This window comes from Rhinopithecus roxellana, chromosome 10, assembly GCF_007565055.1.
Source record: "Rhinopithecus roxellana isolate Shanxi Qingling chromosome 10, ASM756505v1, whole genome shotgun sequence".
Classification (NCBI taxonomy): domain Eukaryota; kingdom Metazoa; phylum Chordata; class Mammalia; order Primates; family Cercopithecidae; genus Rhinopithecus; species Rhinopithecus roxellana.
Window position 1 is genome coordinate 133659751 of NC_044558.1, and position 19134 is coordinate 133678884.

Here is a 19134-nt window from a genome sequence, read left to right on the forward strand (position 1 = left end):
AGGAGCAGATGGTAGAATGTTCTTCAGATCTCTGCAGTTCTTGCTTATAGTGCTGTCAAGATTCCTTCAGGCAGGTGACTGTGCCATGCAGGGGCTAAGAGCCAGGCTCTGCACTCTGACAGCACAGCCATCGATTCTGTGATATACAGAATATTTGCTGTGTGACCATGACATTATTGTCTCCATTTTATAGATAGGGAAACTGAGGCTAAAAATAATTAAACAGCTTTGTCCAAGATCATTTGGCTAGCAAAGTAATTGAGTCAAGATTCAAACTTTAATGCCCATGTTCTTCCCACTATGTAACCCTGTCTCCTTAATTATGTTTATAGTTCTGTACTTGATTTTACAGAACCAAATAAGCAGTTATCATTTATTGAATGAACTGTTACTTGATATTTCATGCTTTGCACCATTTTCACCTTTCTTGCCTTATCCAGTTAGGGAAAAGAGTACATTTTGCGTTCCTTTATCTTGCTTTTATCTAAAAATATAATGAAAAAGAATTAATAATAATAATAACAAATGTAGGAAGGGGATATCATTCATAATTCTACCATATTGAAGCCCTATATGATTAACGCCCAAAATTTTGCCTTTAAAAACATAATACATTGGGGGGAAAAAAGGTAGCTGATTCAGTGCTTCTTACATTATGAAATAGATGAGGGATTTTGGTGAGTGATCAGCAAGGCGGGGGTTGTATAAGCTGCTGTCAGCTGCTCATATTCACACCTGGCATGGACTGGTCAAATGACATTACCCATGGCAATACATTTTCCTGTGCCTCCGTTCCTCTGGGGATTAAACTATGATTTTCTAAAGGGCGAAGACCATATCTTCTTCTTTATACTCCCAGTCCCTACCACAGTAAAGGTTGAGCTAAATTCAGTTGGAGAGTGATACCTAGATTAGGGTGGCCATTGATAGCAAGATCTCAAAGATTATGCTGTAACCATTCTTCCTCTATTCCCACAAATCAGGAAGTAAGTACTATGATTTCTCCTTGGCACCCTCCCCTGTATCTTTATACAGATTATGTAGGCTGATTGTAGGGATTCCAAGCAATTAGTAATGAGTAATGTGCCAAACTTAGATACAAACCAATGTCACTTGTTAATCAGATACTTCCGTCAAAAGAGGGACCCAGAAAAGGCAGAAATGGGACGGAGGTGCAGGAGCATGCTGGAGCATTTCTGATGGACTTGTGACAGCTGATTGCATGCACCTCTTCCCAGCTTTGCTCAGTGACTTCGTGTTGGTTATCTTGAAATCAGCCATGGTAGAAGTAGTCACACCATGGAAATTAGCAAATGCTACAAATAGCCCTTCTCTAATTGGTTATTAGACATTTACCATCACACCACTGCAGAGGTGGTGCAATTTTCGAGGTGATTGTTTTGCTTTGGGTTGGAATGGCTGATGCCCTTTAACAGTAGCAGAATGCCACATCACACTCGAAGATTTAGAGATGTTCCTCAAACCACCAGTCAGATACATTGAGGAAACAGGCTCTGCAGTGAGGCCATATTTAAATAGCAATGAAGACAGAGGGATTTCTCCCCCAATTTGAAGGACTCCTATGATAGCAGAGACTACATTTTTTTATGGGGAAACAAGTGGAGCCAACACCTTTGTAACATAATGGTAATACAAACAATTCAGGGGCAATGAATGTATATCCAGCCTTTTACATGTCTAAAAACTCAGTTTTCTCCCCCTTGAAAAATGCATTCTTGAGATGATTAAATGCAAGAATGCATGTCAGGAGTTCAGCACTGGGCTTAACACTCTGTAAATACTCATAAATGGTACACTATTGTTATTATATTATTGTTTATAATAAACAACTCTGTAGGAAATTCCAGTAGTCAGTGTCATTCTGGACCCCTAACCATTTCGATAAACCCCACCCCAGACATCAACATTTAGAGCACTGTGCTTACAGCTTAGCCTAGTGGTTCTCAAAAGGGTCATCCCAGCACTGGCAGCATTAGCATTTCCTGGGAATTTGTTAGAAATGCAAATTCTCAGTCCTTACCCCAGACCTATTGGATCAGAAATTCTGAAGATGAGACCAGTATTTACCCACTTCTTCAATTGATTCTGAACCACTCTCTTAGGCTTTGTCTTACCATAAGGCAGTGGCAATGAGAATCCAGTAAAAATGTTTAAGTCAGGCTAAAATATTCTCTCCAGTCTTTCTGAAATCTTGATGGGATAAGCAGCCTTTAATAGATCCATGTGAAATGTTCTGTTGCATGCCATTTAATTTTTGGTCTATTATGTGTAAACAATCCTCCTAAGACTATCCTCAGTTAACAAACTGTAATATATTTATCATTTGTTGAAAATGAATTCTAATACTTTACCTTAATGTTTATTAAATAGGTGACAATCCATGGAAATTCTCTTAAGAGATATCCGGAGAAACATTTACAGTTCTGCTACTTCTCTTGTTGATCAATTGATTTTGTAAACATGAGATGAGAGTTCATCTTGTTACTATATTGATTGGATTAAAGCACTTTAAATACAAAGTTGAAAGTTGATTAACTAACAGAAATAGAGTCCCATTGCAGGTACACGATGAAACAGGGGTAAGGAAGGAGAAGAAAAACATTGAAAGGCATTTGACAGGGGAAGGTTGTATTCCCCAGACAACCCTGTCAAGCAACTCTGTTGACAACAAAAAGAAGAAAACAAATAAATTGGAGGTTGTGTGAATGTCACAAGACCAGAATATAAATACATACGACATGGAGAGAGTAAATATCAATAACTCTCATTCTCGCAAAATGTTTTAGGGTGGTACCTTCCAGCTATGACAAAATCAAAAGGAAAAAAATAATAAGCAGGTAAATCTCCGAGACACTGGTCCAGTATCTACCTTTTATTCATAGTACAAACCCTCAAAAGACACCACTGCAGGTGTAATAGGCCAAATAACAAAGACAAAGACAATGTGTGACAAGACTCAGGACTCGCACATCCACAAAAATTGATTTAACATTCAGAGACCATTTCAGCCCTGTCTAACTTTCTAGCTCACAAGAGAAAATGCAGACTTCACTCTGCATGGACAAAAAAGATATCTTCAGGCAGAATGTGGAATTTAGGACCTCAGTTTTCTCTTCACGCTAAACCAATTGTAGAAACACACATCCAAAAATAAGTTAAAGTGATGATTACTGTCTTTCTTTTTTCCATTAAAAATCACTTTAAGCTTTTTTTATCAACTTAATTATTTACATGCACATTGACTAAATCTCAACAAGCTCTTAAATGCTAGTTGCCCTTTGCCCTCTCAGCACTAGCCTTCCCAGTACCACGCATGTGCCATTTGGCTTTGTGCTCTGTGACACCGCCATCTGGGTGTCTGGTCCAACAAGCGCCTTCTTGAAATCCTTACATAACTGCCTTCTTCCTGTGCCATGGGCTTCACCTCACCATATCTAATGGGAGCTCTGGCCTGGACTCTAGGAATGTCGTTCCAGATAGGCCTGGCGGGTCTCACTGCCCACTAACATGAGCTCCCCCTTCCTTGCTGGGAAGCCAGAATGCCGTGTCTTCCTGGCACGTCCACGTCCTGCCAGCTCAGGAAACAAAACCCTTAGTCTAGCATGAGAAATCTGGTTTTCTCTCCATGGCCAGAAAACCTTTAGTTCAGTATCAGTAAAGCTTACCCTTCTAAAACATGCTTACACTGAACATCAATAAACTCTTTGATAAAGAAGTCTTGTTATAACACGCAAAGCTGTAGGTAAAAAAAATGAAAGTCCCCTCTCACCTTAGACCATATCAAGCCCTATCAGAAGGCCGAGAAATTAAAATATGTTGAATACATTTAAGCTTTGTAGCAAATACCCTGTACAAGAACCTAAATTGAAGCTTTCAAAAATCTAAAAGGACAAATCTAAAAGGACAATCCATTTCATAATTTTTAGATATGACATGACATAGAACTATAATTATAAGAAATACACCTGAGATGCTTTCTGTTCAAAAAATTCAAAGATTCTTCGTAACTGGGTAACTAACTGGGCCCTTTTCTGTTTTCAGACTCTCTCTGGATGGGCCACTGTTTCCTATGGTGTCAACTGCTTCACATATGGTGATGACTAACAAATCGTCTCCAGCCCAGGTCTCGTCCCTGAGCTCTAAGCCCATATGGCTGCACTTTGTGTCCATGTGGGATCATCATTCCCACTCCCATTCTGCCCCTCCTTTTCTATCTTATCTCATTAAATGTCCACACCACCCACCTGGCAGCACCTTCCTGACCTCTCCCTCTCCTCAGCTCTTACATCTTTACCTTAATCAGTCTTTAGAACCTGTGGATTCAGTTTTTTTACTGTCATTCAAACACACCCACTCCCTATCACTACTTCTACCTGAGCTCAGACACTTATCATTTCTCAGGTGAAGAATGGCCTCTAGGTGGTCTTCTCTTCCCAAGAATTGCCCCCATCCAATCCATTCTTCATAGCCAGAAGGACCATTCTAAAAGGCAAAGTCAGTCACGCCCTTCTACTGCTAAAAATGTCCTAGTTGAAATCAAAGTCCTTTGTGATCTACTTCCTGTCCATTGCTGCAAACATGTCTTTTGCCTTTAATTTTTTCTCTGCACTGGACCTAGAGGAATCCTCAAATGTTTACTCTGCCTTTCTTCGTGCCTTTGCACCTCTATTACTCTCTGCACAGAATACCTTTCCTCACACTCTCTTTCTAGCCACTTTCTGCATATCCTCAAAACTCATCTTTCTCCAGGAAGTCTCCCCAAGTTTCCATCAGGGTAGTTATTCCTTCTGGGTATTCCTATAGCAGATGTACTCCTAGTACTTTTACAATAGCCCAACTGCATTATCCTCTCTTTTCCCACTGGACTGGGAGATCCTTAGGTGCTGGATAGTCCTTGGTGTTAGGGCCTGTTTTTCCATCTCTCATTTCCCAGGATCATACAATAATACAGGGCCTGCTTATTGTATGTCCTCCATAAAATTCTGTGAATTGAATAAGTGAAATGCTCTAGAATGAGGTCATGTGTTCCTATGCGACTTCTTTCTGGAAGAAAGGAAGGCTACAAAGAAGTAGCTACTGCTGAAATCAGAAATGTTGTTCAAGTAGAGGCACTGAATCAGATTTTTAAGGTGCTAGTTAGGCCTTATTACCGGAATGTGTCTCTTATGAAGACAAAGAGGAAAGTCTTGGCGATTGTCAACTTCAGCTGGTAGTCTCTAGGGAAGAAGGCAGTTATGTGGGAGAGCCTGACCCTTTGCACCTGCAGACAGAAACTCACAGGCATGTGTCTAGGGATATAAGCAGGATTACAAACCTCAATCTGGTGTGTCACCAATAAACAAAAAGTAGGTCTTTCTTTGATTGTTTCAAGTTTTGTAAATTCTTAATGTGAGAATAAGTAGTAAATCCCTACAGTGCTTATCAAACTTATTCTTCAATTTAGTATTTTTTACAAATGAACTTTACAAAAGAGCTTCATCCTGACTTGAAAATGCCACGTTAGGGGCTATACGAATAACTTTAGTATCTTTACTTTTGTATCTGCAAGTCTTCTGCTGAAAAGCTGCCTCCCTGGGTCCTATCTGTTTTGTCTTCTCTCCAGATCTCTCCAGTTCATGCCATGCTCACATGTTTTAATGCTGTGTCTCTCCACTGCAAATATTATATCCTGCTATTAAGCCAACCAACCATTTCCTTTCAATGATGGAAAACCCTGGAAACAGTCTGTAGTAAGAGAAGGCTTGGCTTTTGACTTCATGGTCCAATAGAAATCTGAACAACCTATAACTTGGCAATGGATGAGGGCATAGGTAGCTTATTGATTGTGTAACCAAAGGGAGAAGATGATAGAAGTTTTACCTGAATATGCCATGTTGGCTTTGCAAATGGTTTGGTTTGAAGCTGACCCTGGGGTAGGAAGTATGAGTATGTGCAAACCAGTTGTTTAATGACTTGCTAGGTGACTCTCAGCCACTCTTTCAACATCTGTCTCTAGGATAATTGTGCTTATCAGGAAATGCAATTCTGTTGCTTATATTTTCTATTTTAAAAGTGTGGAACTTTATCAATGTTTTAAGCTTTCCAAAATTCAATGTGAATAGATATGCTTTGATTAGAAACTCTAAATCCTAGTTCTAAAAAGTCTAGTTCATGAAAAAGGAAATGCAGTTTAACGAACAGATTGAGTATATTTTCCCTCAAAGCTGCTGTTTCTCTGGCCAGCCTTCTTTCAGTAGGCACGTCCACCGTCTTTTTGTCACTGATGCTCCAAAGTGTGGAAGTCACTTCCGGTTTCTCCCTCTTGAGGTCCTCCCATCAGTTATGCAATAGCCAAGATATATAGATTCAGCTTTTACTGTGCCTCTCATCTCCATCTCTTTTTCTGAATTTGCGTGCTACTATCTGAGCTCTGGTTCACCTGATATGTTGATCTTTCTCAGATTAGCAAAATAATACCCTGATGTTCTCACTGCCGACCCACCCAACATCACTGCTAATTTTCCTGAAATGTGTGTCTCAAATCATGTCATTCCCTTCTCACAAAATTTTCAAGGGAGTGCCACTACTTACTAAATCAATCCTGTATCCCCAGATTTTCATCCTACCCTTTGTGCTCTATATTTTTTTGTTTTTTTTTTGTGATAGAGTTTCACGTTGCCCAGACTGGTGTGCAATGGCACAATCTCAGCTCACTGCAACCTGTGCTTCCCAGGTTCAAGCGATTCTTCTGCCTCAGTCTCCCGAGTACCTGGGATTACAGGTGTACACCACCACGCCCGGCTAATTTTTGTATTTTCAGTAGAGACAGGGTTTCACCATGTTGGCCAGGCTGGTCTCAAACTCCTGACCTCAGGTGATCCACCCGCCTCAGCCTCCCAAAGTGCTGGGATGACAGGTATGAGGCACTGCACCCAGCCTATATGTCATTATTTTAAACTATGGGTGTGCATTTGCTGTTCTTTCAACACATTCTTTGTGCGGCTCTTCCTCTGTGCTATTGCTTATGGTGCTGCTTTATCCCAAGCTACCTGATTTGAATCCTGGTTCCAAAGAAAAGGCTTTGTGCCTTTTCTTTCTCACTTACAATATGAGGATCATAGTATCACCTACCTTATAGGATTTTGTAGCAATTACAGGAGGGCATACAATATAAAGCAGTTACAGAAGGAATACAATACAAAGCCCTTAGAAGAGCCCCAGCATGTAGTAAATATTCAGCTAATGTTAGTAATCATGTTTCATTTCTTTCAAGGACCATTTCAAATCCATGTCTTAATGGAAGCCTTTTATATCGCCCAACTCAATGTAATTTCTTCCTCTTTTTGTACTTCTTTGAATAATATTTAACATGAAATGTCCTGCCTTAGAATATGGTGTGCATTTATTTTGGCTTTCACTGGATTGTAAACTGATGAACACTGAGTAAACTTTATTCCTCATCACATACTCTAAAGGATTTTGTATAGTACCGGGCATATCAAAAGAACTTAGTAAATGCTGGCTAAGTGGAAATCAATTGATTTTACTAATTTTAAAGTGGTTTTCCAACAGTTGAAAGAAAAACACGGTACATAAAGATAAGTAAATGAAATGAACAGCTTTATAACATGGATGTGACTGGGACAAGACGCTGAGACTGATGTCATTTGAACGCACAATGTGCCCTGATAACATCCTTTCTTCTGTGTTCTCCATTGCAGGTCTGCTTAGTGGCCTATCTTGGCTTGTTTATGCTTTGTGTCTCATATCAGGTTGACGAACGGACATGTATTCAATTTTCTATGAAAGTAAGTTGTGATTGTTCTTTCTCTTTTATCATCACATAGAAAGAAACTCAAGTACAAAATAAAGGAGTGCCTTCTGAAGGGGTTGCATATCTGATTAGTCTAGAAATTGCATTTTTAGGCAGGCCAAAAAATGTTTTAAGAGGGCATTGATCCAGACCTCAAAGGTATTGCTGATTTTTTTAAGTCTTAATTTCCATGAACTGGGTTGGCCTGGAGGATATGAAGTCTGTCCTTCAATGCCCTTAAAAGGAATATTGAAAATTCATCAGTTCAACAAAACACTTGGCCAGAAAAAAGGTATCTCTTTCAGTGCCCACTTCCATATCTCGGGGGTTATTTGGGATATTTTAATAATGAAGCAGTCTAAGTGTATTTCCTCTTGTAGGTGGGATCACTGAGACAGAAAAAGTACATTGGGTGCATCCAAATGCTCTGTGCCAAGACTCTCAGGGCAAAGTGGGGGACGGGCGATGGGATATGCGTGGTTTGGCAAGCATGTGTGTCTTTCATTTGTGTGTATCTTTTTTCTGTGAGGGACAGTGCATTTGGCTGGAGCCAATTCAAGTACACAGCACTTTCACTGCACAACAGAATCTACCCCAAAGGGAAGCAAAGACACTCGCTTTCAGAGTGTGAGGCCATAGACACAGAACTTAGCAATCAGAGCTAGTAGAAAGCAAGTTCCTACATTTTCTCTCAACCACTGTAGCAAAGAATACAAAGCTTTCTTTAATCTTTTTTTTTAAATTTTGTCCACTAACTTATTTTTTTTTCTACAAGAAAACGTATAAAAACTGGATTTTTTTGTTCACTACAATGAGAAAACATCAGACATAAAAGTAAGTGAATGACATTATTTGGAAGTTACTAAGGTGAAAAAAATAAGATGTGTTGGAAGATTCCAGTATAATTGAAGCTGTTGACATAAAAAAAGCAATGGGATGATATCTTTTAAAATCATGCTATAAAAAGTAATTAATATAATACAAAAGTTTACATTATAATAACTAATTTTTAAAAGCTGGTTACACAAAATATATGACATTATCCTACAGAAAAAATAAAAGCTCTTAATGAGCATAGAAAATACAATTATCTATCAGTGGTGGGATTATATCTGCATTTTTCAGTTTTTCTCTAATTTTGAAATGTTCTCCAATAGGTAAAAAATTAATAGATAACTACTTTTTTAAATGATGAAGTTAGAATTTTGGTGGATATGCCTTCATTTGGAAATTATACTTTTCTGTCTGATGACTTTCCTTGAAAGAAGGCCAGATAGTGTAGACATCAGTCTATGTTTACTATTTTTTTGTAGAGGTTTGACTAAACAGCAAGGCTTGGTGATTAAAAAAAAAAAAAAAAAAAATGAAGCCAGAAAGCTTAGTAAGAAATGGCCTGTTAAATTACAAGAACTTCATCCAGTGGCTGAAGAACACCTCAAACTAGGTTTTTATTAGTTTATGTGAAATGCCTTCATTTTCCCCCGAGATGATCCCAGAAAACAGCAGAGGCAAAAGCATCAGCTTAAGAGAGGCCCCAATGCCATTTCAACATCTGCACCTTGGTTAAAATAGGGAGTAAGAGAAAAAAAAAAAAAAAAAAAAGAAAAAAAAATCACTGCCAATGTCAGCCAGGTTGAGGATTCCCCACTAGGAAGATCTATTAGCTGCCTCTTTTTTCCACCCGTGACAGGCATTGACAAATACTGAGGCACTTTTCTCTTCTCCTGAACATGACCTTTCTTGGTGCTTGCTGCTAGCTCTCTAAGGTTGCATGCTACATTATCTTCAGTTTGAAAGTGAGCTTCAGCTCATCTCCAGGTTTTTCAATGACACAACAGGGGACAGCTGACTTCCCTTATGCTTCTCACACTACTGGGGGGGGGGGGGGGCGGAGGCATAACATGCATCTTCATAGGGCGTTTCTCATCAGCATAGCCGCGTTTTGGTGCCCCCATCTCGGGACCCTGGCTTAAGCTTTGTTTGAGGATTTATTTCCTCCTGTTGAGTGCCCAGATAGCCAGGACAAGCAAACAGGCCATGATGACAGTCTCATTGTAGTCAGCACGTGTGCACACACACGCACCATCCCTTTCTCTTACAGACAGTAGTCACGGGCCCTTTTTTTTTCTCAAGCTGAGACAGCCTTCTGGGGGGTCGGGAATTGGGGGTGGGGTCCTTTCGCAGGCCCTCGATGCCACCAGCGCTTTCCTTCTTCCTCCCTGGGCTCTGCCTCTAGTCTTGGCTGGGCATCGGCTGCAGGTCGCGCTTCCTGCCTTTCCTAGTGGCCTGACTTTCTCAGGGCTCCCTGGAGGTTTGGAAACGTGTAGGGGGCATGTGCCTGCGGAAACATTCCGGGACACGTTCCCTCCTGTCCAGGAGGCCCTGAGCTGCTGCGGAGCCTCCTCCCAAGCGGCGCGCTGCAGAGGGGCCCTTCTCGTTCAGGCCACCGGGGAAGGTAATTAAATTGGAGCAGAAACACCCTCCTCCCGAGGTCACCGAACGTGAAAGCTGCAGGCCGGGTACCAATTAAAGGCAGCGAGCGAGCGGAGACGCGCCCGGGCGCTGCTGTTACATAAGCGCCCGGGGCCACCGCGCTTCCGCCCGCTGCGCAGCGCCAGGCTGATGGGCTGACACCCGCAAGACAGATGCCTCCGGCGCCGGGCTTTTATCAAGATATATTTGCTCGGATTCCCAAGGTCATCGTAAACACTCTTCCTTATAGTTTATTCGTGTCGTGTAGGTAAAACAAGCCACTTGATTTTAAATTACAGATTCTAACTCAGAAGCTTGTTGCTGTCAGATGAGTTAAAAGCCATGAAGGAAGAATGCCACAGCGCTGCAGATGCAGCCCGCAGGCTTTAGGGGGATTTATGTCTTAAAATGGATAAGAAACTTCATTCCGTGGCTTCTTCTAGTTTACTTGGCCTGATGCTTTCCCGACTGGGAGAAGCCGAGTCATTATGTGTGAGATAGATATGCACGATGTAAATTTATTCATACTCAGGGAAGCTAAGGGGCATAGTTTTTCTTTGTGTTCTCCTTGGGTCTAGCATAAACGGTTCAATTAAAATTGAGCAACCACTGTGTTTGTGTAAATGTTTACATCCTTCCTACAAGCCAAGAATGCGTTGTTACTCCCACATGACAAAATAAGACAAAAGCAGTCGAATTAATATCCTCAGTCCTGAGAACTGGCAGCTCTTTCCATTCCTACTAATTTGCTTATTATTTCACAAATACTTAAATAGTGCTCCTGTATACCAGACGCTGTTCTAAGCTCTTTACAGACATCAACTCTTTTGATCCTTGTAATTATCCTGTGAAGTAGGCGCTATTATGATCATGCCAGGTTTACAGATGAAGAAATACAGGTGCACAGGGATTGATGAATTTGCCCAAGGACCATGGCTAGTGAGGGGAGAACCAGGATTCTGACCCAGGCAGCCTGACTCCCTGGTTCACTCTGTTAATCGTCAGCCAGTACTGCTGTGCACTTGTTAAATGGTCTTGGGCACATCTTTTAATCTCTGAGCCAAAAAGTCATCTTTTAAAATAGACAAAATTCCCATTTTCAGCAAATGGATTTTTGTGACTATCATGAATAAAATATTTTTCAACTATTTGAATTATCTGCAGATTGAGAATGAGGGATTATTGTCATTGCTTCAAGATATTGCCCCAACAAATGTTACAGAAAATTGCTATCTAAGGAGCTGGCTGCAGTGGCTCATGCCTGTAATCTCAGCACTTTGGGAGGCTGAGTCAGGAGGATCACTTGAGGTCAGGAGTTTGAGACCAGCCTGGGCAACATGGTGAAACCCTGTCTCTACCAAAAAAATACAAAAATTAGCTGGGTGCAGTGGCACACACCTGTAGTCCCAGTTACTCAGGAGGCCGAGGCACGAGAATTGCTTGAACCCAGGAGGCAGAAGTTGCAGTGAGCTGAGATCAAGCCACTGTACTCTGTCTCAAAAAAAAAAAAAAAAAAAAAAAAAAAAGGAGAAGAAATTGCTGTCTAAGGATGTATGTATGTTAGAGGTAGGAAGGTTTTCACAAGAACCCTACCCCGCCACTTCCATCCAGTGATGGTGATAAAACAAGTAGAGAAAACTCCATTTGGGGCCATTCTACTAAGCAGATGACTACTAGGTGGGAAATGATCACTTTAACCTGGGCCTTCCCTGCTAGTAAAGTCACAGATATACTATTGTTCCCAGAGCAAACTGTTCCCAGTTCTCTGCTGGTTGTACTGGGAACACAGCTACAATGGGTACACACATACACACACACACACACACACACACACACACACATACACAGAGCGTGGTCAAGACAATTTAATTTGGCTTTTGGCACCAAGAGTTTGAAGTCAGTAATCAAGCCTGAATATTTCAGAACAACCCAGAATTGTTCAAATATTCTGCTCCCTTGGTCCTACAAAATAAATCCATATTTTTAGGCTAAAAACTCCAATTTTTGCATAAAGTATAGTCACTGAAAATATTGAGGTCCAGACGAAGTGGTTCACAGCTCTAATCTCAATACTTTGGGAGGCTGAGGTGGGAGGATCACTTGAGGCTTGGAGTTTGAGACCAGCCTGGGCAACATAGCAAGACTCCATCTCTTAAAAAAAAAAAAAAAGTTTTATGATGGTGCCACTTTGTATTTATCTGGTTCTCTTCCTCCAAGGAACACTAATATTGAGTATAATCCTTGTTATGTCCCTGAGATATAAGACGTTTCTATAAACTGTTTCACAGATGAAGATACTTAGGTTACATCTGACAATCCTTTAAATGATTTGAAAAGGAAAAAGAATGTGTTTAAGATCCCTTTGATGAAAAGATCTAAAGAATCCATGATACTAATTAAGATGTGTTAAGAAAATAAATGGCTTTAACTAATTCTACTCTCTTCCAGTGACCTTAGATATACAATCAAGCTGTATGTAATCCCTGATGGATTCCCTTACAGGCAAACCAGACATAAGCTTAGGGCACCAGCAACCAGTATGTACACCCACACCCACACATACCACTCAAGAAAGAGAAAAAGTAAAAATATAAATACAGAATTCCAAATTTAAGACTTGAAAACGCTTGAAATCATCACTGTGTGGAAAACACTCATTTGGAGGACTTTTGCACACATATTTTACAGTGTCACATGTATGTTTTAATTTTGAATTATATATAAGGGAAGGTGGGGGAAGGGCATCATCTTTTCAGAGCTACTTTCATCTGAACCTGGAAATGACTGGAACTAATATTAGTTTGTGAAGAGGCCATTCACCAGAATTGTTCTCTGTAGAGAGCAACTTTTGACTGTGGTAATATAATTCTTGCACTAAGAACTATGTATGCTAGTCTCAAAAACTAGGGACTCTGAGCCTTACCTAGAATCTCAGCAGGTGGACCATTAAGAGCAACATTTCTAGCAGGTGAGTTCAATCACAAAAATATTTCTTGTTCCATAGATTTTATTGTGGTCATGTCAGTGAACACCCACAAGTTTTGCTCAGAATGTTTCAGGTGTAAGCTAAACCTCTAAATTATTCAGAGTTCTCACAGTCCTTTAGCAGCAGAGTGAGAACTTTAACCAGACTTTTTCAATCCAAAAGTTAACCTGGAGGCCAACAGGGTTCAAAACCTTGGTGACTGAGGAACCATTTAGAAGTGGATTTCACATGGTCATTATTGGGCTTGGGGTACGTTTCACAGGCAGTGAAGCTGACATCAAGTTACTTGACTTCTGGAGCCATAATTTGTTTTCTCCCAGCAACCTCTTGCTGGGGATTCTCGTGTTTATGGATACAGTTTGGCAATCACTACATTGAATATAGTCTTTTAAAAAATGAACCTATTCTATTAGTTGACCCATCATTGCTAATTTTGGCTCACACAGTGTTTGCGTTACAGAAGCCTGTTCTTTACTTCCTAGTCTTGTTTCAGCCTTAATATCAGAAGTTCCTGAGTTCAAAATAAGCACAACATGTCACCCAGGGATGGCTAGCTTCTTTGGGATTCATCTAAACTGTGGCAATATCTAGACGAAAACATCCCACAATACAGCTAATATGGTTGTCATAACTCTTGAAAAGGGCCCAACATCTGGATGGCAAGTGCAAATGTGATCAGGGTTTAAGAACTACCTGCTAATAAACAAACATGGAAGTATTTCTGTGTCTTAGGTGCTGTGTTTCTAAGAAGAGACAGCCTTTCCATCAGCAAATTTCTGGGAGAGAAGAAAAAGAACAGTTTTGATGAATTAGCTTTGCAAATCATCATCCAATGTTCTTTGTAACCAGACTTCTGCTTTCTTGCAGCTGTTATACTTTCTGCTGAGTGCCCTGGGCCTGACGGTCTGTGTGCTGGCCATGGCCTTTGCTGCCCACCACTATTCGCAGCTCACACAGTTTACCTGTGAGACCACACTCGACTCTTGCCAGTGCAAACTGCCCTCCTCGGAGCCGCTCAGCAGGACCTTTGTTTACCGGGATGTGACGGACTGTACCAGCGTCACTGGCACTTTCAAACTGTTTTTACTCATCCAGATGATTCTTAATTTGGTCTGCGGCCTTGTGTGCTTGTTGGCCTGCTTTGTGATGTGGAAACATAGGTACCAGGTCTTCTATGTGGGTGTCAGGATGCGCTCCCTCACCGCTTCCGAGGGCCCCCAGCAAAAGATCTGACATTCTTGCTCAAAGCTGCGAGAGAAAAATAGCACATGGAGTAGCTAAGGTTATACAAAAACAAATTTTTAAACAAAGAAAGGAAAAAACATTGACAACAAATAATAGTCACTCTTCTAAATGAATATTTTTATATTTTTATGAAACAAAATAGCATTTCTTCAGGTTTCTTTTTTTTTTTTTTTTAACATTCTTCAGGAGAAAGCAAGATCCAAACTGATTTTGGAATATTAAAAGTTAACAGAACACTGAACAAGGAAAGAATGGCATAGCTCTATCTTTACAGTCTGGAGTTAATTCATGTTACTCATTTTATCCATTACTTACATAATCTTCTTTCCTGTTAGTCCAGTTTGATGGTGTGAATGGTGAATTTCAGGCCCAGTTGCTAAATTTTGTGGCATCTTCCTCTGGTCCTTCTCACCTCTAGTCATCAGCGCCACACTGTCTTGGAGATAGGCAGGAGGTGGGGGAAGAGCTGAGTCTCTTTATTTTCCCTGGTAGAGACGTCTTCAAGGCATGAAATAGCTTAAAGAGCAGAATAGAAACGGAAGAGGCTTTGCAAAAGGATAGATAATTATAAACACCTGGGTTGGGGCCGCCCCCCCCACCCCCCTTCTCTTCAGCTCCCTTAGCTTGGCTCTGTAAGTAGATCACTTGCTAAATGCTTTAGATGATTGCCTCTCAATAATTGAAAGGTGGTGGTAGTTGTATTCTTAATGATGTAGAAGGTTTAAAAATAATTACATTATGCTTCTATTCTATCATCTAAAACAAATCATTAAAACTAATTTCTAGCTAATTGTTAATTATAATTATGCTCAGAAGTCTATTTAATGAGCTCTGGCTGTAGTTACGCTACACTGTCGGTGTTAAGAGAAATTACTCTCACAAGAGCAGAGGCCTGAAGATTCTCTCTTCTGAAAGCCAAGCACCACAAGGAAAAAAAAAATGTGATTAATAGCTCAGGTTAAAAACACTCATTTAAACAAAAACAAGAGCATTCGTAATAGGAAGTGTTTATACAAATAGCACATTTGTGATATGTTGAAAATTATCTCTCTTGGCAACCAACCTATGTCTGAGGAAGATTGGGTAATGCTGATGTGTTCCATTCATGAAACTGTATTTGATACATAATCCTATTATTAATGCATATGCTTAGTCAACCTAGAAAATCAAAATAATATTCTGAAGTTCTTATTTGAGAAATATGGCCTTGAATTGGAGGGTAGTTTTAGTTGTTTTGTTGTTAAGTGACTGTGGTTTAAATCACAAATGCCCCAAGGTGGGGAGACTTCCCTCTGTGACTATTGTTATTTTTAAATTCTGAACTGTCCATATTTTAAGGAAAAATGGAAATTCATGAAACACAAATAGTATCAAGAACTTTCTCTATCAGTATGCTTTGTTGAAAGAAGAAATTAAGATAATAATTGAGTTCAATTCGCCTCTCCGCATTGCCTATTGATATACTTTACTAATCAAGAAATTCTAACCTAAAAAGAAAACATTTTCTTGTTTGTCTTAGAAGAAAGTGGAATAATTCCATGGATTGTGATAATGATGTCCATTTCTACACAATATAAATATCCAGTGTAAAGGAAAGCGTTAAGTCGGTAAGCTAGAGGATTGTAAATATCTTTTATGTCCTCTAGATAAAACACCCGATTAACAGATGTTAAACCTTTGAATGTTTTGATTTGCTTTAAAAATGGCCTTCCTACACATTAGCTCCAGCCAAAAAGACACATTGGAGAGCTTAGTGGACAAGTCTCCGGAGCAGAACTGCTCACACACAAAAGTTACACCAACAGAATACCAAGAAGAATGATGAGGACCTGTAAAATACCTTGTGCCCTGTTTAAAAAAAAAAAAAAAAAAAGCCAGTAACTGAATCCGTTTTGATTTTTGATAGAGTTTCCTACACAAAGAAGAAAATAACTGAGAATCTTAAAGAGTAAGAAAGTGGCACTTTAATGCTAGTAACCGTGAATTAGGCACCACAGAAAGCGCATCCTGAATTTCTTTAACAACAACATTTTATAGTGAACACTGCAAGTTTTTATATTTGAAAATTAAGACTCTGTATATCCTTAAGGTGCTCTAGGCTTTACCAGTGATTCACAGGGTATTTCAAATGGTAGAATCATTTTAGCTTCTGTGCTTCCTTTTTCTAAATAATGCAACCTGTAAGAGCTGACATTGTAATAAGTGCTATAATAGTATAACCATATAATAGTATAATATGTATACTATACATATATAAAATGGGGATATTACTGTGGTAGGATTAAATCATTCTTACATCCCAAAGAGAAAAAAAAGTCATAAGTGAATAGAAAGAACTAAACAGAAAAGAAAGAAAGAAAAGATTTCTTTGCTATGAGCTCGCTGTATATTGATAAGTGTAAGAATTGCGTTGCATGAATAACTGCTCTGGGCTGGATTTGAAGTATTTTGATGTTGTGTTTTGCAAATATTGAAGTTACAATAATGGCAACAGAAAAGGAACAGATACACAGCTTTACACTTAGCAAAATGTTACATTTAAAATCTGACAAGGCGCCAAGATGGTGACTGTCTCCTCTAAACCATGAAAGAGTAAGATTTGCGCAACCCTCCTCCTCTTCCACCTCCTTCAGGAGAATTAAATGAATCAAGACTTTGGAAAGACGGGGAAGAGCCGGGACTTGGCAGTACTTGAAATAGGAGGAATACAGCAGCCTAAATGTACAGACTTTGTAGCCGAGCCCACTCGATCGGTCTGTGCCTTCACGTGACCACCATCTGTGCCTCCCTCGCTCCATCCAAATTTGTGTAGGCTGCTCCTTGGAGCTATGCCTAAAATATAGCTACACCAGAGCCCTGGAAACTGTAGTCAAGTAACAGGCCTCACTTTTTTTTTTCCTTTGGATTAAAAGTGTATATCTCTCTACTGAGGGGTTTCCAGCTTTACACTTCAATGGGTTGTTCTGACAGTGAGAACACATTATATACATGTTTTCTATTCATGTCCAGGGCATGAGAATCTTAATATTCTTGTACTTCCCTTTTTGCATGCAGTGTGTCTGGAATATATTTATAAAATTTTAGCAAAGGGTGAGATCAAGGAACAAGGGTAGAGTGGTTATTTAAAGATAATCAGAAATGAACTTCAAAGCTGCCCTGCAAAACCAATCCCTTCCTATCATGAAGAGTACCTTCATATTTTCTAGAGATTGTCTCCGAACCATTGCTACATAGCCATACATTTCTGTAAATCATGTTGGCTATCAGTTCTTACTCTTCTCAGAGCACTCTATCATGTTTTTAGGTGTGCATTGTGTATTCAGGATAGCATTAAAAAGAACTGATGGCAAATGTATTGAGTCGCAGTGGAAACATTTGTTTGAATGACGAATTAGTGGTTTAGCCTTTGAAATGAATACCTTGAATCATTTCTTCTGATTTTCTAGTAGTTTATTATCTCAAATGATTATTATCCCCTTCAGAAATACTGGTCTGTACTTTGGTGTTGTGGTTTCATTTTTCTGACATTGATCAAATAGCAAATACGAAATAAAACATTTCTACATGTTTGACATGGTTGTTTTTAAAGGGGATATGTGTAATGCTGATTTTCTTTATTAATACAATTTTCATAATCTCTGAAAACACTGTTTGGATGTGCTTTAAAGTAACTTATGTTACAAATGAACTGGTCCACATAAAATCTCTTGTTGGTGTTTATTTCAAAAATCTGTTTTTGGAAAGACAAAAACTAATATTTATTGTGACTCCTTTGTTCCAGTGACTGTCTCTGTGTTGCTACTCTGTATCCATCCTAGAAGTCAAGGTTGTAATTGCTCCCAAGGCAAAGAGAGTCTGGCTGCAAAAAGTCTTGTAAAACTTACCTGGAATGCTGATTCTTACTTTATATCTACCAATAGCAACTAAAGTTTGTCCTAGAGAATGGGATGCATATATACTCAGTCATATTCTCTATTTTATTATAAAGAAAAACAGACAGCCTTTTCCATTTCAGATCAGAACCCAAGGACTCCCTCTTACCAACTCTGAGGCAATTTAAATAGTTGGTTATACTGTAAAATACAGTGGTTCTTTTTATGTTTTTAGTAAAGCCCAGGACTCATAAGCTCAGGACACACTCTCTTTTCTGGACTTTCTTTTCTTTTTCTTTCTTTCTTTTCTTTTCTTTCTTTTTTTTTTTTTTTTTTTTAATTATACTTTAAATTCTGGGGTACATGTGCAGAATGTTCAGGTTTGTTACATAGGTATACACATGCTATGGTGGTTTGCTGCATCCATCAACTCATCATCTACATTAGGTGTTTCTCCTAATGCTATCCCTCCCCTAGGCCCCCACTCTCCAACAGGCCCCGATGTGTGTTCCCCTCCCTGTGTCCGTGTGTTCTCATTGTTCAGCTCCCACTTATGAGTGAGAATATGCGGTGTTTGATTTTCTGTTCCTATGTTAGTTTGCTGAGAATGATGGTTTCGAGCTTCATCCATGTCCCTGCAAAGGACATGAACTCATCCTTTTTAATGACTGCATAGTATTCCATGGTGTATATGTGCCACATTTGCTTTATCCAGTCTGTCATTGATGGGCATTTGGGTTGGTTCC

General features: G+C 39.6%; 1 protein-coding gene across 10 annotated transcripts in view; it reads left to right on the forward strand.

Moving 5' to 3' along the window:
- SSPN (sarcospan) overlaps positions 1-18161 on the forward strand; it is a 114646-nt gene extending 96485 nt beyond the window's left edge. For all 10 annotated transcript variants that reach the window (XM_030939066.1, XM_030939062.1, XM_030939064.1 and 7 more), the window contains 2 exons: positions 7722-7808; positions 14139-18161. In XM_030939066.1, coding sequence (XP_030794926.1) covers positions 7752-7808; positions 14139-14504 — 423 coding nt within the window. In that variant the 5' untranslated portion in view covers positions 7722-7751 and the 3' untranslated portion in view covers positions 14505-18161. The remainder of the gene's footprint in view (positions 1-7721; positions 7809-14138) is intronic.
- Positions 18162-19134: the final 973 nt, after the last annotated feature.